Source organism: Salmo salar, chromosome ssa03 (assembly GCF_905237065.1).
Source record: "Salmo salar chromosome ssa03, Ssal_v3.1, whole genome shotgun sequence".
In the NCBI taxonomy this organism is placed as follows: Eukaryota; Metazoa; Chordata; class Actinopteri; order Salmoniformes; family Salmonidae; genus Salmo; species Salmo salar.
In genome coordinates, this window is record NC_059444.1 from 8,471,312 (window position 1) to 8,497,214 (window position 25,903).

General features: G+C 43.6%; 2 protein-coding genes across 12 annotated transcripts in view; both read right to left on the bottom strand.

Moving 5' to 3' along the window:
• Nucleotides 1-332: 332 nt before the first annotated feature.
• Nucleotides 333-20,639, bottom strand: ubtfl (upstream binding transcription factor, like). Of its 9 annotated transcripts, none has more exons than XM_014188204.2 (20): nt 20,618-20,639; nt 17,096-17,202; nt 16,543-16,724; nt 16,231-16,314; nt 15,956-16,111; nt 15,450-15,514; nt 15,130-15,250; nt 14,858-14,968; nt 14,303-14,424; nt 13,729-13,870; nt 13,440-13,481; nt 13,182-13,319; nt 11,075-11,236; nt 10,635-10,763; nt 8,262-8,347; nt 6,957-7,146; nt 6,644-6,691; nt 4,974-5,114; nt 1,411-1,506; nt 333-915 (listed from the first exon to the last, which is right to left on the bottom strand). In XM_014188204.2, the coding sequence occupies exons 2-20, from the start codon at nt 17,154-17,156 to the stop codon at nt 832-834; spliced, it is 2,160 nt and encodes a 719-aa protein (XP_014043679.2). In that variant the 5' UTR covers nt 17,157-17,202; nt 20,618-20,639; the 3' UTR covers nt 333-831.
• Nucleotides 20,640-22,294: 1,655 nt separating this feature from the next.
• Nucleotides 22,295-25,903, bottom strand: part of LOC106597086 (anion exchange protein 2) — a 60,642-nt gene continuing 57,033 nt past the window's right edge. For all 3 annotated transcript variants that reach the window (XM_014188325.2, XM_045714460.1, XM_014188321.2), the window contains 2 exons: nt 25,580-25,753; nt 22,295-25,397 (listed from right to left, as the gene is read on the bottom strand). In XM_014188325.2, the coding sequence (XP_014043800.1) occupies nt 25,317-25,397; nt 25,580-25,753 (255 nt within the window). In that variant the 3' untranslated portion in view covers nt 22,295-25,316. The remainder of the gene's footprint in view (nt 25,398-25,579; nt 25,754-25,903) is intronic.

Here is a 25,903-nt window from a genome sequence, read left to right on the forward strand (position 1 = left end):
ATTCACAAAGACAACAAAATGATCATTTGAGTTTGATTTGTATAAAGTCTTGAAATGGAAAGCTGTTGTGAAATCACTTTGACAGAATTCAAAAGTGGCCTTACCTGCAATAGAGACCTCAAATCTTATGCAGACACATTCTTCAGAAAGGGATACTTATCTAACTAGTTAAACTTTAAGCAAAATACATACAGGTATTGGGGAATTGATTACAGCCAAAGTCAGTGGGTGAAAAAAAATGGCTGTATTCTGAGTGGATCATCCCTTCATAAAATGGCAGCGTGACAGAGCTGAGCATACCTCTCTTACATAATGATTGAAATCACACAGAATACAAGAGAAAAAAGTGCATTTTATTAGAGGGTTTGACCAGATGTTTCAATGGAGGGAAAGCAGCAACGGTCCTCCCTCTGCACGGACTGTCAGAGACCCATGGACAAAAAAACGGCAGACTCCTCAATATGCCCCTCCAAGTCAGACTTGTTCAAAAAAACCTAATCCGCTTAAGTTTAAAATGTCTTTCTCAAAGTTTAAAAAAGAAAGAAAATGTTGCAACAAGTTCATAACACCTATATAAAGGCCCCCCAAAAAATATTGAACACGTAACAAAGCCCTGTAAAAGAGAAGTCGTCCCGTTTGAATAAAGGTCCTCGGGGTCAACAACTGGAGGTGGAGCAAGACTCCTGTTTATTTATTCTCTCAGTCCCTCATTTCTCCTTGTGAGAAAGAGGTGGGAGGAGCCAACGTGCAAGCCTTTTGATGACGCCACCATGACTGCTCCTGACTCGCGAGGAAGCGTGTCCCGCACAGACCCTCCTCTGGGGGGGGGGGCTAGTCTGTGTCCGAGTCACTGCTGTCCTCTGAGGAAGAGCTGCTGGAACCCTCAGATTGGTCGTCATCATGGTCATCGTCATTCTAGAGGACAGAGACAAGACAACAGCTGGGTCATTCTAGAGGACAGGACAACGGCTGGGTCATTCTAGAGGACAGGACAACGGCTGGGTCATTCTAGAGGACAGAGACAGGACAACGGCTGGGTCATTCTAGAGGACAGAGACAAGACAACAGCTGGGTCATTCTAGAGGACAGGACAACGGCTGGGTCATTCTAGAGGACAGAGACAAGACAACAGCTGGGTCATTCTAGAGGACAGAGACAAGACAACGGCTGGGTCATTCTAGAGGACAGGACAACGGCTGGGTCATTCTAAAGGACAGAGACAGGACAACAGCTGGGTCAAATACTTGTGCAGCTTTTGATGTGGTTTGCCCAGTACAATGGAACTGATCAGATGTACACTGGAGGTAAATTAAGCACACCTGAAATACTTTTGAATATTTTTGCTTAATGTATTTGACCCAAGTCTGCACTAAAGCATAGTGCGGATGACCCCTGGCTTGGAAAACTCACATCATCTTCGCTGTCGGAGCTGCCGGATGATTCTTCGTCGTCGTCGGAGTCTGACGAGTCCGTCTTGTCATCGTCGTCTGAGTCAGACGTATCCTGCTGTAGAGCACAGGGTCACGCCTCTACTGCAAACTCACCCGTTTACAGAACCTTGTGCATTCAGACCCCTTCCCTACATTGTTACGTTACAGCCTTATTCTAAAAATAAAAAATCCCCTAAATTTACACACAATACCCAATAATGACAAAGCGAAAACAGGTTTAGAAATTGTCAAATGTATTAAATAAAAGCATACCTTATTTACATAAGTATTCAGTCCCTTCGCTATGAGACTCAAAATTGAGCTCAGGTGCATCCTGTTTCTACAACTTGATTAGAGTCCACCTGTGGTCAATTCAATTGATTGGACATGACTTGGAAAGACAACTGTCTATGGTTGACAGTGCATCTCAGAGCAAAAACCAAGCCATGCGGTGGAAGGAATTGTCCGTAGAGCTCTGAGACATGGATGTAGTGAAGGGTACTGAAATTGTTTCGCAGCATTGAAGGTCCTTAAGAATATAACAACCATCATTATTAAATGGAATAAGTCAGTCACCACCAAGACTCTTGATAGAGCTGGCCGCCCATCCAAACTGAGCAATCAGGGGAGAAGGGCCTTGGTCAGGGAGGTGAACCCCATGATCACTGACAGAGCTCTAGAGTTCCTCTGTGGAGATGGGAGAACCTTCCAGAAGGACAACCATCTCTGCAGCACTCCGCAAATCAGGCCTCCTCAGTAAAAAGCACATGACAGCCCGCTTGGAGTTTGCCAAAAGACACTTAAAGACCATGAGAAACAAGATTCTCTGGTCTGAATGCCAAGCATCACGTCTAGAGTCAACTTGGCACCATCCCTACGGTGAAGCATGGTGGTGGCAGTATCATGCTGTGGGGATGTTTTTCAGGGGCAGGGACTGGGAGACAGGATTGAGGGAAAGATGGGATCCTTGATGAAAACCTGCTCCAGAGCGCTCAGGACCTCAGACTGGGGCGAAGATTCACCTTCCAACAGGACAACCCTAAGCACACAGTCAAGACAACGCAGGAGTGGCTGAATGTCCTTGATTGGCCCAGCCAGAGCCTGGACTTGAACCTGATCAAACATCCCATCCAGAGACCTGAAAATAGCTGAGCAACGACACTTCCCATTCAACCTGACAGAGCTTCAGAGACTCTGCAGAGGAGAATGGGAGATGCACACCAGTATTTGGAGAGTCTCACTTGTAGCATCATACCCAAGAAGACTCAACTAAAGGGTCTGAATACTTAAGTAAATGTCATATTTCCGGGGTGGTTAATACATTTGCAAAAACAAAAATAACTTGCTTTGTCATTATTGTGTGTAGACTGAGGGAGAAATAAACTATTCAATCCATTTTAGAATATGGCTGTAAAGTAACTAAATGTGGATAAAGTCAAGGGGTCTGAATATTTTCTGAATGCACTATATAACCAGAGGTTGGAACCAACATTTTCCAATCGTTTCGTTCTGAACGAGAACCATTTTCTCATCCGTTCCACTCTTCCAACCAGCAAAATAAAGTTCTGAACCCGTTCGAAACTGGAAAATAGGAATACATACAGTACCAGTCAAGTTTGGACACACCTACTCAAAGGTTTTTCCTTTATTTTTACTATTTTCTACATTGTAAAATAATAGTGAAGACATCAACACATATGGAATCATGTAGTAACCAAAACAAGTGTTAAACAAATCAAAATATATTTGAGTCTTCCAAGTAGCCACCCTTTGCACACTCTTGGCATTCTCTCAACCAGCTTCATGAGGTAGTCACCAGGTGTGCCTTAAATTTGTGGAATTTCTTTCCTTCTTAATGCGTTTGAGCCAATCAGTTGTTGTGACAAGGTAGGGGTGGTATACAGAAGATAGCCCTATTTGGTAAAAGACCAAGTCCATATTATGACAAGAACAGTCCATATGGTCAAATTAATGCAAATAAACCACTACTAAAGTACACCAATAATATGAAGAGACTTGCTTGGGCCAAGAAACACGAGCAATGAACAGACCGGTGGAAATCTGTCAATTTTAGATTCCTGGTCCCAACCGCCGTGTCTTTGTGAGACGCAGAGTAGGTGAACGGATGTTCCCCGCATGTGTGGTTCCCACCGTGAAGCATGGAGGAGGTGGTGTGATGGTGCTTTGCTGGTGACACTGATTTATTTAGAATTCAAGGCACACTTAACCAGCATGGCTACCGCAGCGATACACCATCCAATCTGGTTTTTGCTTAGTGGGACTATAATTTGTTTTCAACAGGACAATGACCCAACAGACCTCCAGGCTGTGTAAGGGCTATTTGACTGAGAAGGACAGTGATGGAGTGCTGCATCAGATGACCTGGCCTCCACAATCACCCGACCTCAACCCAATTAAGATGGTTTGGACAGCAGAGTGAAGGAAAAGCAGCCAACAAGTGCTCAGCATATGTGGGAAGTCCTTCAAGACTGTTGGAAAAGCATTCCAGGTGAAGGTGGTTGAGAGAATGCCAAGAGTATGCAAAGCTCTCATAAAGGCAAAGGATGGCTACTTTGAAGAGTCTCAAGTATATTTAGATTTGTTTAACACTTTTGGTTACTGATTCCATATGTGTTATTTCATAGTTGATGTCTTCACTATTATTCTACAATGTAAAAAAATAAAGAAAAACCCTTGAATGAGTAGGTGCCCAAACCTTTGACTGGTACTGTATGTAAAGATAGATACTGACATTAAATGACTTCACCAATCAGTGCGGACAGAGCTGCTTGCTGTGGAGCAGGTAAGCCATTTAAAATCGGTATAGGAAAGTCGGGGAAATAGCATTATGCCCTAACAGCATGGTTTAATCACAATGAAAGACAAACACATTGTGCTGCCTTGAAGCGCTGGGCATCTTGTTATGACGTGCATTATCTGAATTAGGTCCACACTATTATACCTACAGAGGAGTGGCTTCTATGGAGGAACTTTCAATGTCTTTCAACTTCAAAGTTGGTTTAACGTTGGACCAGAGCCAACAAGCTTGTCTGTACAGAGCAGCACTAGAATTAAAAGCATCTTACTTTTTTGTAGTTAATAAATCCAATGTGAAATCGTGATAACTATAGTATCCTTAACAAGCATTGAAAAAGTCAATCCATTCTTCTCCCTGAACGTCAAATAACGTTATTAACTGGTTCCCATGCTTTTAAAATAACAGTTCTGTTCCCGGAACATTTCGTTATTTTCCATGAACCGGTTCCAACCCTTGCTTACAACAGCACATGGAATCCACAATTATAGAAAACACACACACACACACACGATAGGGTAAGACAACCACCCAGACATAACCGGTTAAAAACAAACATAAGCACATTAGACACCATAAAAAAAAAAGTAAAAATCACTAAAATGTCAGGACCACATACAGCGCCCACATCCATGCCACCACTTCAAAATCAGAGTGCGTTAGTTAGTGTGTGTCTGGATTGAGTGCATGCCTGTGTGTCTCCATCTGTGTGTGAACGGCGCGGTTACCTTGGCCCGGTACGCCATGGCCCGCTTGCCCCCCCCGACCCCTGCTGCTGCGGCTCTGGCACCTACCGCCTTCCCCTTCACTGCAGTCACGCCAACTTTGGCCCCCGTGCCCCCCCGCGGCTTGGTGGTGCTCCGCCGTTTCTGCACGAAGGGGGGGTGAGGTGGAGAGAGAATGAGGGATAATGGGCAGGGGGATGGAAGGATGGAGGGGTATAAGATATCAGCACACAAACATGTTGTTTCAAGCTCAAAGCATTGATGATTAGTAGCTAGATGTTAATAGGATGATGTTCTGTTTCCATGTAAACGCAGCAAAAAAAGAAACATCCCTTTTTCAGGACCATGTCTTTCAAAGATAATTAGTAAAAATCCTAATAACTTCATAGATCTTCATTGTAAAGGGTTTAAACACTGTTTCCCATGCTTGTTCAATGAACCATAAACAATTAATGAACATGCACCTGTGGAACGGTCGTTAAGACGCTTACAGACGGTAGGCGATTAAGGTCACAGTTATGAAAACTTAGGACGCTAAAGAGGCCTTTCTACTGACACTGGAAAACACCCAAAGAAAGATACCCAGGGTCCCTGGTCATCTGTGTGAACATGCCTTAGGCATGCTGCAAGGAGGCATGAGGACTGCAGATGTGGCAAGGGCAATAAATTGCAATGTCCGTACTGTGAGACGCCTAAGACAGCGCTACAGGGAGACAGGACGGACAGCTGATCGTCCTCGCAGTGGCAGACCACGTGTAACAGCTGTACAGGACCGGTACATCCGAACATCACACCTGCGGGACAGGTACAGGATGGCAATAACAACTACCCGAGTTACACCAGGAATGCACAATCCCTCCATCAGTGCTCAGACTGTCCGCAATGGGCTGAGAGAGGCTGGACTGAGGGCTTGTAGGCCTGTTGTAAGGCAGGTCCTCACCAGACATCACCAGCAACAACGTCGCCTATGGGCACAAACCCACCGTCACTGCACCAGACAGGACTGGCAAAAAGTGCTCTTCCTGTTGGATCGGAGGGTGAGGGCTAGGGCCATTCCCCCCAGAAATGTCTGGGAACTTGCAGGTGCCTTGGTGGAAGAGTGGGGTAACATCTCACAGCAAGAACTGGCAAAGTCCATGAGGACGAGATGCATTGCAGTACTTAATGCAGCTGGTGGCCACACCAGATACTGACTTATTTTTGATTTTGACCCCCCCCTTTGTTCAGGGACACATTATTCCATTGCTGTTAGTCACATGTCTGTGGAACTTGTTCAGTTTATGTCTCAGTTGTTGAATCTTGTTATGTTCATACAAATATTTACACATGTTAAGATTGCTGAAAATAAAACACAGTTGACAGTGAGATGACGTTTCTTTTTTTGCTGAGTTTATATGCAGTTATGCTGGATGCCAGCTTGTGAATACAGATATTCACTAAGGCAGTCATATCAGGCTACAAAGTCAGATAAAGCCAATTTAAATTGACAAATGTATTTGTCAGGTTTTAAGAACTCCAGCTACAGAGAAAAGAGTAGCTACAGCCATGGAATATGAATGTAGAACAAAACATATAGCATTAGTGTAAAGGGTTTTGGCAGGAGTGTTTAGGGCACTCTCCCCAGTCGCTGTCAAGAACACAACAACCTGCGTATTTGACAGCGTGAAACTCACCGTGGTGGAGAACTCTTCATAAACCGCTCGTTCCTGGGGAGAGAGAGACTGAAGGGGACAACAGACAGAAAGGGGGGAAGAAATTACAAAAGACTGATTTCTTCCAAAAGGTGCTGTTGCTATCATTTAACTATTTAATTTTTATTTTTCTTAAGAATACAATGCATAGGTTCTGAGGACGCGCCTTGTGTACCAATGTCTCCTTCTGTGACGCGTTTGATATTTTAAATGCTTATTTTGAGGAAAGCAACCTTGTGTGTCCACATTTCAGAAAGGTGCCTAAGAAATACATTATTTTACCTATGACCCTTACCTTGACCCAGGCCTCCAGCTCGGCCTTGTACTCAATCTGCAGCTCCTCTACCAGCTTCTTGTACTTGTCCTTGTGACTCTGGCTGAGCTTGTGCCAGCGCTTGCCGATCTCCACCATGCGCTCCTTCAGACTGAAGTGATTCAGCTCGCCGTTGGTCAACAGCTCCTGAGAGAACATCTGGTAGCCGCTCCTGTTTAATTATACCCACATAGTCAATATAAACTGATGGCATAGGCCCATTAAATAAAATATATACACTCATACTAACAGTAGTAGTAAATAGCCTAGGATCTTCTAGGCTTAACGTGTCCGATTAAGGTGGTGAGCAAATACATGAAAAATGAGCAAAGGAAAGCAGAGGACGTTTAGGGGGCGGAAAGCAGAGGACGTTTAGGGGCGGAAAGCAGAGGACGTTTAGGGGCGGAAAGCAGAGGACGTTTAGGGGCGGAAAGCAGAGGACGTTTAGGGGGCGGAAAGCAGAGGACGTTTAGGGGCGGAAAGCAGAGGACGTTTAGGGGCGGAAAGCAGAGGACCTTTAGGGGGCGGAAAGCAGAGGACGTTTAGGGGGCGGAAAGCAGAGGACGTTTAGGGGGCGGAAAGCAGAGGACGTTTAGGGGGCGGAAAGCAGAGGACGTTTAGGGGGCGGAAAGCAGAGGACGTTTAGGGGGCGGAAAGCAGAGGACGTTTAGGGGCGGAAAGCAGAGGACGTTTAGGGGCGGAAAGCAGAGGACGCTTTAGGGGCGGAAAGCAGAGGACGTTTAGGGGCGGAAAGCAGAGGACGTTTAGGGGGCGGAAAGCAGAGGACGTGGGGGAAGGGGGGGGCAGAGATGTAAAAAAGATAAATAAATAATATGGGCCAGGATAAGCAAAGACGCCATATGACAACAATACACCAGTAACATCAATAACACTCCAATATGACAACAATACACCAGTAACATCAATAACACTCCAATACACCAGTAACATCAATAACACTCCAATATGACAACAATACACCAGTAACATCAATAACACTCCAATATGACAACAATACACCAGTAACATCAATAACACTCCAATACACCAGTAACATCAATAACACTCCAATATGACAACAATACACCAGTAACATCAATAACACTCCAATATGACAACAATACACCAGTAACATCAATAACACTCCAATATGACAACAATACACCAGTAACATCAATAACACTCCAATATGACAACAATACACCAGTAACATCAATAACACTCCAATATGACAACAATACACCAGTAACATCAATAACACTCCAGGGTCAGTATGTAGTTACTCACACTGGTGGCTTCCTGGGCTCCCCTTCAAACTTGGGTTTCCTCTGGCCTGCTCCTGCCTGGGCTGTTCTCATCTCCAACAATTCCCTCTGCAGGACAAGTACAGTTCACCGCACACACACAACAACACATCAGACCTGGGTGTACTGTACATGTCAAATACTTTCAAAGGATTCCATTTTATAGGGCAAATTAAATCAAGTGACGATCAAGTATTTGGAAGTACTTGCCATATTTAACCCATGTCAAAAAATATGGGTAATGGTATGGCTCATGAAAATTACACCCATCAAAACATGGACTGTTGATTGGATCCTCATTATATATACACACACACACATTCCAACACCTAACAAACACACTACATGACCGAAAGTATGTAGACACCTTCTCAAACATCTCATTCCAAAATCATGGGCATTAGTGTGGAGTTGCCGCCGCCGCCACCCCCCCCCTCCTTTGCTGCTATAACATCCTCCACTCTTCTGGGAAGGCTTTCCACTAGATGTTGGAACATTGCTGCGGGGACTTGCTTCCATTCAGCCAAAAAAGCATTAGTGAGGTCGGGCACTGATGTTGGGAGATTAGGGCTGGCACGCAGTCGGCGTTCCAATTCATCCCAAAGGTGTTCAATGGGGTTGAGGTCAGGGCTCTGTGCAGGCCAGTCAAGTTCTTCCACACCGATCTCGACAAACCATTTCTGTATGGGCCTCGTTTGTGCACGGGGGCATTGTCATGCTGAAACAGGAAAGGGCCTTCCCCAAACTGGGGTGGCAGCGTAGCCTAGTGGTTAGAGCGTTGAACTATTAACCGAAAGGTTGAATCCCTGAGCTGACAAGGTACAAATCTGTCGTTCTGCCCCTGAACAAGGCAGTTAACCCACTGTTCCTAGGCTGTCATTGAAAATAAGAATTTGTTCTTAACTGACTTGCCTAGTTAAATAAAGGTAAAATAAATTTTTAAAAACTGTTGCCAAAACGTTGGATGCACAGAATCATCTAAAATGTCATTGTATGCTGTATTGTTAAGAATTCCCTTCACTGGAGCTAAGGGGCCTAGCCCGAACCATGAAAAACAGCCCCAGACTATTATTTATCCTCCACCAAACTTTACAGTTGGCACTATGCATTGGCGCAGGTAGCGTTCTCCTGGCATCCGCCAAACCCAGATGGTGAAGCATGATTCATCACTCCAGAGAAAGCGTATCCAGAGTCCAATGGCAGCGAGTTTTACACCACTCCAGCCGACTCTTGGCATTGCACATTGTGATCTTAGGCTTGTGTGCGGCTGCTCGGCCATGGAAACCCATTTCATGAAGCTCCTGATGAACAGTTATTGTGCTAATGTTGCTTCCAGAGGCAGTTTGGAACTCGGTAGTGAGTGTTGCAACCGAGGACAGATGATTTTTATGTGGAGGGATGGGGACGAGGGGTTGCTTGGAAGTGGGTAGGAGACAGGAAGGAATGGGGAGGAGGGGTGGGGAAGGAGAGGTGGCTTGGAGGGTCGGGGTGGGAGGAGGTGGCTTGGAGGAGGGTAGGGGAGAGGAAGGAATGAGGAGGAGATGGATTGGAGGAGGGTAGGGGGGAGGAAGGAATGGGGAGGAGGTGGCTTGGAGGAGGGTAGGAGACAGGAAGGAATGGGGAGGAGGTGGCTTGGAGGAGGGTAGGAGACAGGAAGGAATGGGGAGGAGGTGGCTTGGAGGAGAGTAGGAGACAGGAAGGAATAGGGAGGAGGTGGCTTGGAGGAGGGTAGGAGACAGGAAGGAATGGGGAGGAGGTGGCTTGGAGGAGGGTAGGAGACAGGAAGGAATGGGGAGGAGGTGGCTTGGAGGAGAGTAGGAGACAGGAAGGAATAGGGAGGAGGTGGCTTGGAGGAGGGTAGGAGACAGGAAGGAATGGGGAGGAGGTGGCTTGGAGGAGGGTAGGAGACAGGAAGGAATGGGGAGGAGGTGGCTTGGAGGAGGGTAGGAGACAGGAAGGAATGGGGAGGAGGTGGCTTGGAGGAGGGTAGGAGACAGGAAGGAATGGGGAGGAGGTGGCTTGGAGGAGGGTAGGGGACAGGAAGGAATGGGGAGGAGGTGGCTTGGAGGAGGGTAGGAGACAGGAAGGAATGGGGAGGAGGTGGCTTGGAGGAGGGTAGGGGACAGGAAGGAATGGGGAGGAGGTGGCTTGGAGGAGGGTAGGGGACAGGAAGGAATGGGGAGGAGGTGGCTTGGAGGAGGGTAGGGGACAGGAAGGAATGGGGAGGAGGTGGCTTGGAGGAGGGTAGGGGACAGGAAGGAATGGGGAGGAGCAGGAGGTGGGGAGGGCGACCAACATTTTGACATTTCTTCAGCACAACTGGAGAAGACAGCGGTCAAAACGTCTGGTCACTGACCACGGGCCGGTACTGAACCTCGTATCGCTTCTGGTCTTCAGCCGCCTTCTTGATCCAAGGGATCTTCTCCTTCTTCTCCATGGCCTTCCAGGCTGACTCCATGGCACTCTGGGTCTTCTTACGATCACTCTGTAACCACAAGACATGGAACACTGAAGTTTTTTATATTTTTATTTTTCACTTTAGGACTGTATGGATTAAAAGCTCATTCCTAGATGCTGTACAGCATGGGACTTCAACTGGTGGTCTGCGCACCACAACTGGCCCACGAACCAATTTAATTTGACCCGCAACAGTATACAGCATTTGTAAAAGAATATATGGTTTTGTTGAGTTGTTGGAAAACAACTACTTCAATGTGAAACACTAAAACCAGATAGAGAACTATAAAAATGAATATGGCCCTATATTAATATCAAATCATAATCCCTCTTTTTCACCCTGTACTTGGCCAGGTAGTCTCCTACGACGCCCTGTTGCCACATCTCCTCGGCAGTCTTGGGTGTCTCAGGGAGTTTGGTCCTCTTCTTGCCGTCGCGCTTCTCTTTCGCCGTCAGGCCGGAGTGTACCCAGTGCCCCTGCTCAGCTTCGCGACAGCGCTCCTGAAGGGATCCCATACAGAGACAGACCTGGTGTCAACGCATGTGGCGTGTACCTAGTATACCTTTAAATGTAAAATCTGAACAGGTGACATAGCTAAAACATCTACTACACCCGCAATAACATCTGCTAAATGTGACCAATAAAATGTGATGTTGACCCAACATATGAAATAGTCAGTAAACCTTCCCAGTGACTGACCAGGTTCCAAACTTTCACTGTAGCTTAGCAAGAAATAGGTTACAGTGAAGGTGGGCTAATAGAAAGACATAGCCCACGTTCACTGTAACCTAACAGTAGGGCTGTTACGGTGACTGTATTACCGCCACACCGGCTGTCACCAGTCATGACCGCAGTCAAATTTCACGTGACCGTTTAGTCACGGTAATTAGGCTTCTCCAAGCTGCTGATTGTCATTAGTAGCCTACCAAACTTGCTAACTGCCTGGTACTCAGAAATCTATTGTCCCTCTAATCACTCTGACAACAATACAAATGTAATCAAAAATCTAATCAAACACTAAATGAGAGCCCATGAGCTCATGTTCCACAACAATTCTATAGGCTATGCAATTGCGTTAGAAAACAGAGTTTTGATGGCCTCTTAAAAAGAGGAGTACCCCATCAGCTTTCTATAGGCTAGACCTACAATATTTATTTATCAACTTTTCTAATGTTAAGCACATCACTTAGTTTTACAACAGGAGTATAGTCTACCTGGCTGGGATGAAAATGAACCACAGGAAAAGCGTCCTCCATTCGCTATTTAAGTGCAACGATTACAAGTACTGTTTTCTCCTGCCCCGGTTCTGAGACAGAATGGGCCGTTATCTTGCACCTAATCAAAACTCATTTCACACATTAAGTATATGTAAAGACCAGATTAAATGAAGAATAAATAGTCTGATGGGTGACAATATTATCGCTTGTGAATGATAGCCAGCATATGCCTTTCATGCAACTTTTTTCAAATCGTCATTAGAATCGCATCATGCAGCACAACGGCCACTGGCCGCAAAAGGCATGGATTTTTTTTTTTAGAGGGCATTATGACCCACTAGGGGGGTGCCGCCGCGAAATTCGAGGCATTATCAAGCACTTGTGAAATTTTTAATGAGAGACTAATGAAATGTGTGCAGCCTGTGCAAGAAAATCAAAACATATCACAACTGAAGTTGCATAAATAACTCTAAATGAAGCATATAGGAGGACCTGTTTCTTTGTTAACCACTCAACAAAAGAGCCACGTGCGCACTCCCTCAGAAATAGTTTGGAGAAAATATAGTTTGTATTTTACTTTATGTTCAATTGTATTCTTCATACTTATAAAATAATTCCACAGAATTCTAAGCAAATCTTGCCTGCTAAATGAACTAGTGTAGCCCACAGCCATATGGCATAGCCAGATCAGGACCTAACATAAGGACAACGACTACATTTCTTCACATCATGTTTCTTTAGACCCGTCTAAAATAAATAGTGGATTTATTGTGATGGTGTAGGCTATATTACGTTTATTTATTCGACTTTTTAGAATGTAGATGTTCCAAAGGTCTGCACCTGTGGCTTGTGTGGAAGCCAGGAGATGATAAACGTGTTCATTAATGGTCAGTTATTTGCTTGACAATCAATCAACCGGCTGACAACATTTCATGACTACCACAGTCCTACCTAACAGAAAGCCATAGCCCAGCTTTTAACAGAAAGCCATAGCCCAGCTTTTAACAGAAAGCCATAGCCCAGCTTTTAACAGAAAGCCATAGCCCAGCTTTTAACAGAAAGCCATAGCCCAGCTTTTAACAGAAAGCCATAGCCCAGCTTTTAACAGAAAGCCATAGCCCAGCTTTTAACAGAAAGCCATAGCCCAGCTTTTAACAGAAAGCCATAGCCCAGCTTCACTGTAACCTAACAGAAAGCCCACCTTGTGGCTGAAAAGGTGGTGACATACCTGTTGTAGTTTTGTGAGACCCACCTTGGCGGACGGGGACTTGGATCTGTGAGGGCTACCAACACCCCCCATGCCCAGCCGCGAGCCCCCCAGCTTCTCCTCCGTCATCACCCGGTCCCTCTCCTCCTCCGGGAGACTCTGGAGAAAACCGACATGTAGGCTGCCAGACTTCCACTACTAAAACTCAGGTCAGCCAAGAATGTGTAGTGTGATATGTACTAGAGTACTATGGATATGGATATATTCAGTTCTACTTACCTCGAGAAACCTTTGTAGGTCAATTTCATACTGCTTCTTTTTCTGTCGTCAGACACACCAGCACAGGGATGAAAGAGCATTGATACGATTGGTGAATGATAAGAATACAAACTTTCATCATGGCTCACCAAAACCCTTTCAAACCTTCACATTACATATCGAAACCTATAGAAGCCAAAATAATTTAAGAACCTATTAAGGATGCTGTGCTGGGCCGGTCTACAACATAAAGAGAAAATACTGGTGATTCATTGCATTTCCCCCTTGAACGGAGCTGAACAAGACTGACCTGCTCGCAGCGTTTCTGAAACATGTCCTTCTCCTTCTGCGTCATCACCTTCCACTGCTTACTGCACAGCACCATACGCTCCGTACTGGGAACATCCTTCATGTTCACCATCAGCTCAGCACAGTATAGGGAGTAACCATTCCTGAAGACCGAAAAGCCAAAAACCTAGTTCAGCGCTATAGAATGACGACAAAGGTCTTTAAACTCAACAGACGTTTTCACTGAGAAACCAAAAGCTACTGTTTGCATAAGGATCTCCAATCCATAAATCTCTGGGGAATAAAATGCCTGAGGGCAAAAATCCCTTTGGTCTTTTCAGAACTGTCAAGAGACTGGGCCCAGAGTCTGGTATCGCTGCTGATACTAGATCCCATGGTGGTGTGAGCCCCACCTCAGTCCCTCCCCATTCTGCTACCCCCCTCTGCAACCCCATTCTTCTACCCCATTCTTCTACCCCCCTCTCCCCATTCTTCTACCCCATTCCTTCTACCCCATTCTGCTACCCCATTCTGCTACCCCCCTCGCCACTTATATTATTGAAAGAATATTGTGCGACTCCGATCAAGCAACTTACGGCGGAGGTTTGGTTGGCCTGCCGTCGAACTTGTCCTTGAGCTGCCGCTCGGCTTTGGTGAGGACGGACTTGACGTGCTCTTCAGCGTCTGGATGGGCCTCTTGGTAGACTCTCATACAACCCTGTAGAGAACCATGGATTCAAACTTTTCAGGTGACAAAAAAACATTTCGACAATTTCTAAAGAAAATTAAAAAAATTAAAATCACTGAAATTGTCATTGATTGTGCTGTACTTCTACAAAAAGGGAATGAAATACTATTTATTTAGAATGTGCTTGCAAGGCTGCGTTTACACAGGTCGACCAATTCTGATCTACTTTCCATCTTTTCCCAGAGGTGATCTGATTGAACAAAAAGACCAACTAATGAAACGTGTAAACGCAGCCTTACTCTCTAGGCAGTGTATATCACATACAAAGTGGCAAATTTGCTTGTTTCTTCTACCAGGAAAAAAAAAATTGGAGAGGATTACCGAGTTGTGTCTTGAGGCGCTATCTTTTAAAAAATGTACGAATCCTCTGAACTCCGGCACCCCTTCATACCAAACCTCTTACCGCATAGTCTTTCTGCAGCTCCAGGGCCTTGCTGATCCACTTAAGTCTCTTCTTGTCTGACAGCTGGGACCACTGTCTCCTCAGAGCTTCCTTCAGCTCCTTCTGGCTCACCTGGTAACCCCAGAGAAAGGAACGGCATTCATCATTCACCACAAAGAATTCCAAAAGGGACATTTTCTTTTTTAGGGTATATTCATGTAAGCACAACACTTGACAGTTTCATTTTGTGAAATCCCAGACTTAGCTGGGCGGGTTCCACTGCACGCACTCACATCAGGGTGGAGCTTCATGTAGGTCTTCTTCTCATGGTTGTACCACAGCTGCTGGGGCGTCTTGGGCTTCTCAGGGAGGTCCGACTTCTTTCTCTCCTCTATCAACTCGGGGTAGTCCTCTCTGGGGAACAAGAGCAAAGACGTTAAGGCAGCTGTATATGGGTGGTATACCCTTTCAACCAACAGATAGAGGAAAGTGATCACTTGGGTTCTTCTCAAGGAAAATGTGTCAGTTTAGGAAAGTGTTGCTTATTATTCAGCAGAGGAAGCTAATTTGGCCACTGAAGGCTGGCTTCAACCAGACAGAAAATGCCACTCACTTGAATCGGGCCATATTCTTTTCAAAGGACTCCTTCTCTCGCTGAAACTCGGTGATGTACTTTTGCTGTTGGGGAACAGAGAATAACCCTCACGCAATTAGTTATTAACTGAAAAACGAACAAAGTTACTCCCATGTGATACATCAAGGCTGTATCGCATCCGGACGTGATTGGGAGTCCCATAGGGGCGGCGCACAATTGGCCCAGCGTCATCCGGGTTTGGCCAGAGTAGGCCGTCATTTTACATAAGAATTTGTTCTTAACTGACTTGCCTAGTTAAATAAAGGTAAAATTATTATTTTTTTTAATTGAAGAAGAGTATAGAGTATAGAAAGCTATCAATTCAGAAACAAGAAAAGTAAGTAATTGTTTCAGGTAGTTGTCTAGTCACAAACCACTCTGTTTTCTATACAGTAATGTTATGTACAGATTTGGGATCTGCCTTTGAATTAAATAAAGATTATCCCAAAGGAATAACGAAACGGCATGGTAGACTTGACCATCACCTTTTTCTTGTCTGGGAGTTCCTTGTATTTCTTGGACAGAATCTTGGTGAGGTCAAGGTTGCTCATCTCGGGGTGGATCTTGGCATACTTGGCTCGCTTCTCCATGAAGAACCGGAAATACGGTGTAAGGGGTTTCTTTGGGAAGTCTGGGTGTGTCTAAAAAGGGTGGAAAACAGAACAATGGTCATTTGTATGGTAGAAGACGTGAGATTGACAAGTATAACCCTAGCATTTTGTGACATTTCATGGGTACAAAGTAAAACCTGATTGCTTACCTTCAATTTCTTCCCTTTGTAAGGGTTCTTCACAAACTCAATGGCATCAACTATGAGCTCGGTCATAGTCCTAAACTTCCGCACCTGAACACATAGTATCAAATGGATTAAGGCCTAAACTGAAATTATGTTGTAAACATTTTTTTCATGGTGCCGTGTTTCATTTCGCAACAGTAAAATCTTTCCAGTAGAAAAAGAGGCTACAGACATTGCTTTCTGTAATTTGTGACACTTCCCTCCACAGATTCAAAACAGAAAATAGATATTTTGGCTGTTGTGATTGGCTAAAATTGTGACTTGTAATTGGCTAACCTCAGTGGACACCTTCGCCCACTTCTGTTTGCACATGTCGCCGGTGAAGCCTCCGAAGCAGACCTTCTCCCAGTCAAAGTGGGACTCGGTGGTCTTGTATTTCATGGCATCACCATCAGGCAACAGGCTCCGAATTCTCTCCAAAAGAGTGAGGCAGTCCTCCTTACTCCATGTATCCACAACTGGAGCATAGACAATCACACAACCGCACACCCCTCCATCAAGCAACATCAAAGAGCAGATGTGTTGTTTTGTCTCGCCTTTTTTTATTAGACACAACAAACCTCAAGCTGACCCCAGAATAGATAAACAACTGTCAGACAAATCTAAGTAAAATGTCAACAAACCAAAAAACACAGTCATCTTTCAATAGTCAACCAGAATTTAACACCTCAATTATCCTGACTGAGAAACCCTAGGCTACCACTATACAACTCTGAAGTCCCAATTGGGACACGCATGATTGAAGGATCCACAAAATTACAAAACTAGAACTAGAAGAAAGACTACATCTTCTGGTTGATGAAGGGGTGGTTTTGGTTATGTACCCTACCTGGTTCTGTTTTTATCTGGATGGTCTGGGAGGCAGAGGACACACTGCTGCTGCCGTTCATGGTGCAGCGTCTGTGGGCAGCTCAACTGACCCGGCTTCTAGGGATTCTGGAGAACCACAAATGCATCAAATATTTAGGGTCCAGTCTGTCCCAACTTTAGAAGAAAAAAAAACTCCTATTATAAACAAATTAACTATGGCTAAAAGTGGAAATAGCAAGGAGATAATTGTCTTTGAGCTACAGCCTATGCTAAAAACTCACCAATTCCAATATACGCGTAAAGATATGTATCTACACGAGAATGGATCTACAGTTCAAGAACTGACTCATGACGTTCCATCCAGGTGTTCTAATGTAATTTTATGGTTCCATCCAGGTGTTCTAATGTAATGTTATGGTTCCATCCAGGTGTTCTAATGTAATTTTATGGTTCCATCCACGACTAAATGAGTTGATATGGAGAAGTTGCGCGTCTTGACAATTATTCAGCTGACAAAGCACCTTTACACCAAAGGTCAAACGTCTTGACTACAAGTAGGGTAACAAATAGGAAATGCACAAATAAGTTTTCAAAAGCTACACTTTTAACACAAAATAGCGACACGGTGTATTTCTGATACAGGAAAAGTCGGTCATGCGGATGCTCCGCCCAAGTCTACCCATCCTTTCCCATATGAGGGAACATCGTGTACTTCTGGAAAGAGTGGCACACAATCCGATTTACCGAGAGGACCGATCAATTTATTGTTTCATCGTGTTGTTTTTCAACGACAGCCGAATGGATACATCATATTAATTCGTTTGGAGATTGCTGCTTTTCGGAACGTTATTACCAAAGCGAGCTGAGCGCAGCTGACCTTTCACTGTGGTGGATAGTTTACCGAAGTGATGGCGCGGTGAGAGCAAGCTGACGTTTTTGCTTGTCAACTGAGCAATTGATAAAATGCTACAGCTTAAAATAAGCGTTGAAATACCCTAGAACAGAGTATCTGTTTTTAAATGCGAGTTAGTGCTGAGCCCAGCAATCCAAACACGGGCGTTTCCAAATTCGAAGCCTCGGTCTCGACTCCGGACGTGAGACGCAAGTGCTGTGTGCCTGCCAACCTCCTCGCCTGTCACCCGGTAGACAGGAACGCGTCAAGGCGCTTATAATAGCCTAGGCCTATAGGCCATTTACTGTAGGCTAATATAGTCCAAATGAGCGCTATATGCCACCGTTCTTTATTCATTTTTGCGGTATGTTCTGAAAATGAATAATGCAGGATTTCAGAAACGCAAGGTCCCTGTACCAAGTGGGACGCAAAGGGGCATGCAGTCATCTGGGGGGCGCATAGTTCCGCGGCCGCAGTTGGCCTTCTCTGCTTCTTTTCATCAGGCCTATACCCCTGAACTGCATAGCCTAGATAGTCGCGGTTAACTAACCGCGACTATGTCGGTCGATATTGCACCAGGCAACTTTTTCTTAAAACCCTACGTGTAGTTAAGGCATAGCCCAATGATTAAGCTACACGATAGACCTAAATCAAAACATTTGTTTTCAGGTTTGAGTGCATATTTGTGAAAAAAAGTGTCAACATTGGGGACCGCTCGGACGCAAAACGTGACCAGGTACCGGTCAAAACACCACTCCTGCCGCTGAACCCTATGACAGTTGTGCCTCAAGTAGCCTAGGCTAAGACTAATTGGATAAGGCTACATAAATACATCCACAACTGTCTCAAACAACAAATGTAGCCTACGTATTTTTAAATTAAGATATTTTCCCCTCTTTTCCCCACATGGGGTGATACGAAACCCCTTAAAATAGCCTATGCTAGATAATAGGCCTAAATGTAAGATGTAAATGTAGTGGATGAAGGGAGCGTTCTAGACAAGGCAAATAGAACGCTTTAACATTCCGTGGCGGAGCGCTGAATCGAACTGCCAGAAAGTGCGCGCCTACCCCCGCCCGCTTCCCCCAAGCTGTGGCGCAGCTGTGCGCCCGAGCGAGGCGTCGCTTTCTCGGTGTAGTGTCATCGTGGCCCGCTCACAAGGTCAAACTTCGGGGAAAACAGATACTGCAAACTTAAAAGAAAAATAGGCCTAACGTTACATTGCATAAAAAAAAAAAAAATTGTCGCATCCATCTATCGATAACAATCCTGTGAGTATTTCACAGCCTAAAACTATGAAAACATCAAATGCTACGGTCATCAGACTGCATTCACATATTTCGGGGGGCCGTGACGTTACTATTTTAATGTCTTTCTATTTTGAATCAAGGCTACAGCCTTCTAAGTTTGTCTTGGGAACACCGACCGTTCTTTGCTTGCTACCCCAGTAATGGCGCCCTTATTCAGGCAGGAGTCAAAACGCAGCTTCCGCTGGCATGAAAACTTGCTACCAAACCAATTTTTCTATATTTTACAACTCAGTAAATTGACAAGAAAACCACCGTAGACTCAATACCCTATTAGCAGACTGGATGTGTATAGTGCACGTGTATTTTGTAGCATAGTCTAAATCGTCAATTTGTGAAAAGTCGTTTTTTAAATGTTATAATTTGGAGGAGATTGCATTTAACTGTCAATGTGGTTCTATAATTACCAAAAGCAGTAAGTGAAAAGTTCAGAAATGCTTATAAAGCTAGAACTTGCTGAAAAACAGATATGTGAGCGAACGCATCTGCTTGCTTTCGCCCCAAAGCTCTCACTGCAGAGCCGCCATGAATGTTATAAAGACTCGGGGAGACACGACTTAAAAATCGCGTTTAACGCCATCAAAACACAACTTTTCACTCACCTTTTGTGGCAGTTAGAAACCAGCGTTGTTACTACAAATCAAGGTATTCGTGTTTAATTATTTTAGGGCTGTTTTAAGTGTCGTTTTTTCAGCCGTAAACCCCGGGGAGTCAGGTCGGAACGGATCCGACAAAAGGAGCGTCTTGTTCGGTATGAAACTCCGCCCAGCGCCGCAGGGGGAGGAACTCCAAGTAAAAACATGCGAGAAAGAAGGAGACAAAGGCGGAGGCTGAAACTAAAAACATACGGCAGTATTTCATAAGAAATAGCTTGATCGTGATGCTGTAATTTATCTTTAATGAATAGCGCATTTAGTTTACACATTATCAATGTAAAATAATTGAGTTATTTGTAGACAATTCATGAGTCTTTCATTCTTATAGAGATTATCAAGAGATTATTAAGTAATATACTTAATTCTAGCTAGACATTTATCCACCACCCCCTTCATTTTAGCAGTGTCCATGAAGTGCTAAACCGATTAGCCTACCCTATCCACAGGTTTCCAGGGATTACAGGGCCTCAGAAAACGAACTACAGTGGGATTTGAGAGATGCAGGGATGGACAATAACTACAATTTCATCCAAGGCTCGGAATCGAAAGGCATGAGGAAATAAATGAAACGTTCAAGTAGTGTAGCTCTACTGTAGCACTAGCAAGCAATGTGTCCTGCAAATATCTAAACTCTTGTTTGCTAATGCCTATCCATAATCTGAAATGACAATAGGCCGCGGACATACTTTACTTTTCCCTCAGTCTCCCTTTCATGTGGGCTAACAACACAGCCGTCACGCACATTTCACTGCTGTGGAATTATTAAGTAAAACTGGCCAATAGACGGGGAAAGGAGGAGACGGCCCTTCACTCCAATCCTTCATCTATTTGAGACTGGAATTTAATAATAAGGCCGCGTTATCGTCATGTTGGAAACTCGGGACTTCCGAGTTCAAATTAAAGTCAGTTAATAGCGCATAGCTTCCAATTGGTCGGTTCTGATACTTCCCAAGTGGGAAACTCAGGAACCTATATCATATTTCTACAACGAGTATTCAATTCAGATATTTCCGAGTTTCCGACATTATATGAACGCGGCACAACTGTAGACCTATCAGGATAGTCTGTGGCCTGTGGTGTGTCACGTGAAAAAACTGAGCTGGTGACTGTTGAGCAATTTATAGGCCTACATGTAGCGGTACCCAGCAGTAAGCAATGTAATTAAAGATGATGAACCTATTCTTTCTATGATCATCCTGTTTCATTTGCCATGCACTCATTATACTTTTTATTTCAAACTTTCACATGCAAGCAGTGACTGATACACATTTCCTTTATGGGAGTTTAGGTGATACATCATGATGATTATGATTATGATGATTATGACAAGAAGAATGTGTACATTACATAATGTACAGCCTATATATACAGGCTGTATCACAACCGTCTGTGTTTGGGAGTCTCATAGGGCGGCGTACAATTGGCCCAGCGTTGTCTGGGTTTGGCCGGTGTAGGCTGTCATTGTAAATAAGAATTTGTCCTCAACGGACTTGCCTAGTTCAATAAATATAAAATACATATATCCACTTTAAATGTTCAGGTATCTGCCTTAATTAACACCTTTACAAACACTTTTGTACAGGGACAGACACGTCCTTTTTTTTTTTACTAGGCAAGTCAGTTAAGATCGTTTTATCTCTCTGGTCACCCCCAAAGCCAATTCTTCCTTCGGCCGCCTCTCCTTCCAGTTCTCTGCTGCCAATGACTGGAACAAACTACAAAAATCTCTAAAACTGGAAACACTTATCTCCCTCACTAGCTTTAAGCACCAGCTGTCAGAGCAGCTCACAGATTACTGCACCTGTACATAGCCCATCTATAATTTAGCCCAAACAACTACCTCTTCCCCTACTTTATTTATTTATTTTTGCTCCTTCGCACCCCATTATTTCTATTTCTACTTTGCACTTTCTTCCACTGCAAATCTACCATTCCAGTGTTTTACTTGCTATATTGTATTTACTTCGCCACCATGGCCTTTTTTGCCTATACCTCCCTTATCTCACCTCATTTGCTCACTTTGTATATAGACTTATTTTTCTACTATATTATTGACTGTATGTTTGTTTTACTCCATGTGTAACTCTGTTGTTGTATGTATCAAACTGCTTTGCTTTATCTTGGCCAGGTCACAATTGTAAATGAGAACTTGTTCTTAATTTGCCTACCTGGTTAAATAAAGGTTAAATATATCTATATATTTTTAAAAGACAGCCTACCAGGGAACAGTAATAGATTTTTACCTTATCAGCTCAGGGATTCAATCCAACAACCTTTCAGTTACTGGCCCTACGTTCTAACCACTAGGCGACCTGCTGTCCGCCTTGAAAATTGAAAAGAAAAACAACTTTTACACACATCTGTTTCAGTTCATTAAGCTTCATTTATAAGTACATATATATAAAAAAATTACATTTAAAATCAGCCAAAGCTCTAATTCTACAAACTTGGCAAGGCTAGAGCATGGAAGATTGTCTATTTTAACATAATGCAATGTAGCTAAAGCCCGAAAGCACTTGAACCATGATTGATTCCTAAGAAAATATATGGATCTATTTGTATAATATATTTTATTTCTTCTTTATTTCTCAATCTCATTTCTACATCCCTGCATGTCAACAATAGATTTGAAATATAAAATGCTATAATATTTGCAGTAAAAAAAAAAAAAAAAAGAATAATACAATGTGAGAGTTAATATTTTAGCATATTTTCTGGATTCTAGCAAATCTGCAACAGAGGAATTTTTTTTGGGGGGGGAGGGGGACCACATGATAACAAACACATACAAGGCATCCAGTGCTCTTCATTTGCAGTGATTCAATGAGACACAGTATTCCTACTGCATTACTTTTGTAATACTTGCAAACAACTGTATTGCATGTGGTTTAACTTTAATGTGGTAAAAAGTAAACATAATATCAATAACTCTGATTATGGCTGCATGTGTTGTTACAACACATTCAGTGACATTTTAAGAAGGAAACAGTGGTTATGAATGGACTAGCCTTATTGAGTTTATAGACATGAGTAACTACTGGGCCCTAAGTAAATAGATGTGCATACATACTTACAAATGCCTTAATTTGTATGGAATAGAATGTCTCCCGACTTTTTGGTGACTGTACATTAAAGCCATAATCATACTCAAACTGTAGTACACAATTGAAATGTAATGTGATTTCCCTCACTAAGATGATGGAACGCTCAGTTGGCTTAACTGATTGCATTTTCACATTAGTGCTTTCAGATCACGCCGATTTGTAGTGAATGTCGCTTTAACTCTTTCAGGCACAACCACATAGCTGGTCCTCGTATCTAGATAAAGCACGGAAGGCCATAATCATACTCTGGAACAAGACAAGGCTCCATATACAAAATACATAGTAGGCATTTACTACAGTTAAATGGAGTCAAGACAAATGGGTGGAGATGTTGTTCAGACAGTTAAAGACTACACGACTACGGTAGGAGTGCATGGCAGTGAGAATCAAGTGACTCACTTAAAAGTGGTATGTAGTGTATTCAGGTATGATGGACTATTTATGTAATGGGACCAAACATCTTTAACATGTTTGGAAAAAGCACAGTGGTGAGATCTAAGCAGCAAAGGGTCGGTCGAAAGTCACTTTCAGTATGTGCTCTTCAAAAAATATACAGTGTTTGTCAGTCCTACAGGATAGGGGGAAAAATTTGGACACGTTTACTTCCTGAGGCAAAGATTGCCAAAAGAAGACTTCTGCCGTGTACCATCCCAAATATACACCAGGGGCACTGTAGTGCTACTTTATTGCTCGGCCTGTATTCATTCAATTGCAAATAATTAATCAGTTTGAATGAGGGCTGCTTTTAAAGGGTGACTGCACTTCCTGATTTGGCCTCATTTTACATTTGGTTCCGTAAGAAATACTAGCTGCCAAGACTGAATTTAAACCTCAAGTTGGATTTGGGGTGTGGTCTGACGTGGGTGTCTCGTGTGTGTGTGTGTGTGTGTGTGTGTGTGTGTTCACAGGTAGGAAGAGTTATTTAGCAAATTAGCTTCAGCTGGCTGATGTGTGACAGTGACAAAATTGGTTTGACTTTGGATAAGCCTATCTCCGGGGCTAGTTAGGGGCCGTCAATAAATTACACAATGTAAATGGGACAATATTTTCATCTTGCACACCTTTTCGTTCTCATTAAATGCTTTCAATATTTGTATATGAATTTCTAGAATTTATAGTTGGTTTGAGGTTTTTAAGTCATTGAAATGTAGAACTATTGGAATTTTAACATAATGTCCCATATACATTGTGTCATTTACCATGGTCCCTAACTAGCCCCTTAGGAATATCCAAAGTTAGCCCAAATTTACCACAGGCATTAAGATCGGGTCACGTGCAGCTGCTCTTGGAATTCATGATTGCTTGTGGGCTGCTAGCAGGTTTGAAACAAACCCAACATTTATTTACGTTGTGATGCAGTCATGACCACAAGTCTTGCAAAACTCAGTTTTGCACGAGACTGACTTCATGACCAAAATAATCCTATCCTAGAATAAATGTTTCTGACTCATACTGATGCCATATAGGAAGTTTTCTAAATGAGAAGTTGGTTTTTAGGGGCAGTTGCTCTTTAAACAACAGTATAACAGATGTAGGCACCCCTATACTTAATGTATCATACCCCTGTAAACCCCCCCCCAACGCCTGAACAGACCCTGTCCTCTAGAACAAAACAACGTTCAATCACTTACCCCACTGTACCCGATTCTAAAACAAACGTACTGAGACATAACCAGAACTCTTTGGCGTGCTTGATTACACTGTAACAGACCGTATATCATCATAACCAACTTGCATAGCCACATAGCATATGTGATAACGCCACCACAGAAGCAAACAGAAGACGCTGTAAACCAGAAATAATTCATATCTGCTATCACCAGAAGTCTTGAATAGGCGCTGAATATAGGCTTCTCAGGGGGGGGTTACACTACAATGGCAAACAGCAGCTTTTATGTGGACACTAATCCTTTACTTTGACACATAGCAAATCGACCTCCCACCTGAAATTAAAACATACCCCACAATACCCCAAAGATACATAAAAACATGATTCAACATTGTAACAATGACTAAAACAATTTCGAAGTATATATCCACCTTCCGAAAAGCAAAATAGTAAAAACAGACAAAAAAAAACATGATTTGGGAGTTGGGACTCTAAAAACCTTTAAGAATAATTCAATAAAATACAAATAAAACCGTTCAAACCATCAGTGGTGCGTTTATAAAATATCAGGTTAACAAACAAAGGATTTGGTGGGTTAGGAGCAACTTCCTGGAGAATAGGACTTGGGTGCCTATTGGTCAGCAGGATGTCCACGTTGGCCCCAACCAATCATTATACAGGCATGTGCATCTCTGTGTACTCATCCTGTCCCTCCCTCTCATCAAACTTAGGTTCTGCGTCGTCTGCATCCAACTAAGACACAAAGAGGGGGTAAAAGTAAAAGTCAAGGGTAAAGGTTATGGCCAGGGTTATTTCCCAGGCAAATGCCCCTGAAGCAACATCCAACTGTATAAGAAAACCAATAAAACCCCAATTATTTTAAGCAACAGTGCTAGACTGTGTGTGTGTGCGTGCATCCATGCGGTTAGACTTACACACTGCATCTCGCGTGTGGTGAAGATGCGGGGCAGCAGGAACCATTTGACGGGCACGGTGAGGATGAGAACGAAGGGGAAGGCCAACGAGGCCGCGGTGGACATGACCGCCCACAGAGCCGCAAGACACACCAGCTGAATCCCTGTGAACAGGTGCATCCGCAGGGTCCTCACCTGGAACACAGGCACATATGAGAGTATCAGTAGGAGGAGTTGTAGTGGTATCAGTTGCAGTGGTATCAGTTGCAGTAGTGGTATGAGTAACAGTGGTATCAGTTGTAGTGGTATCAGTTGTTGTAGTAGTGGTATCAGTTGTATTAGTTG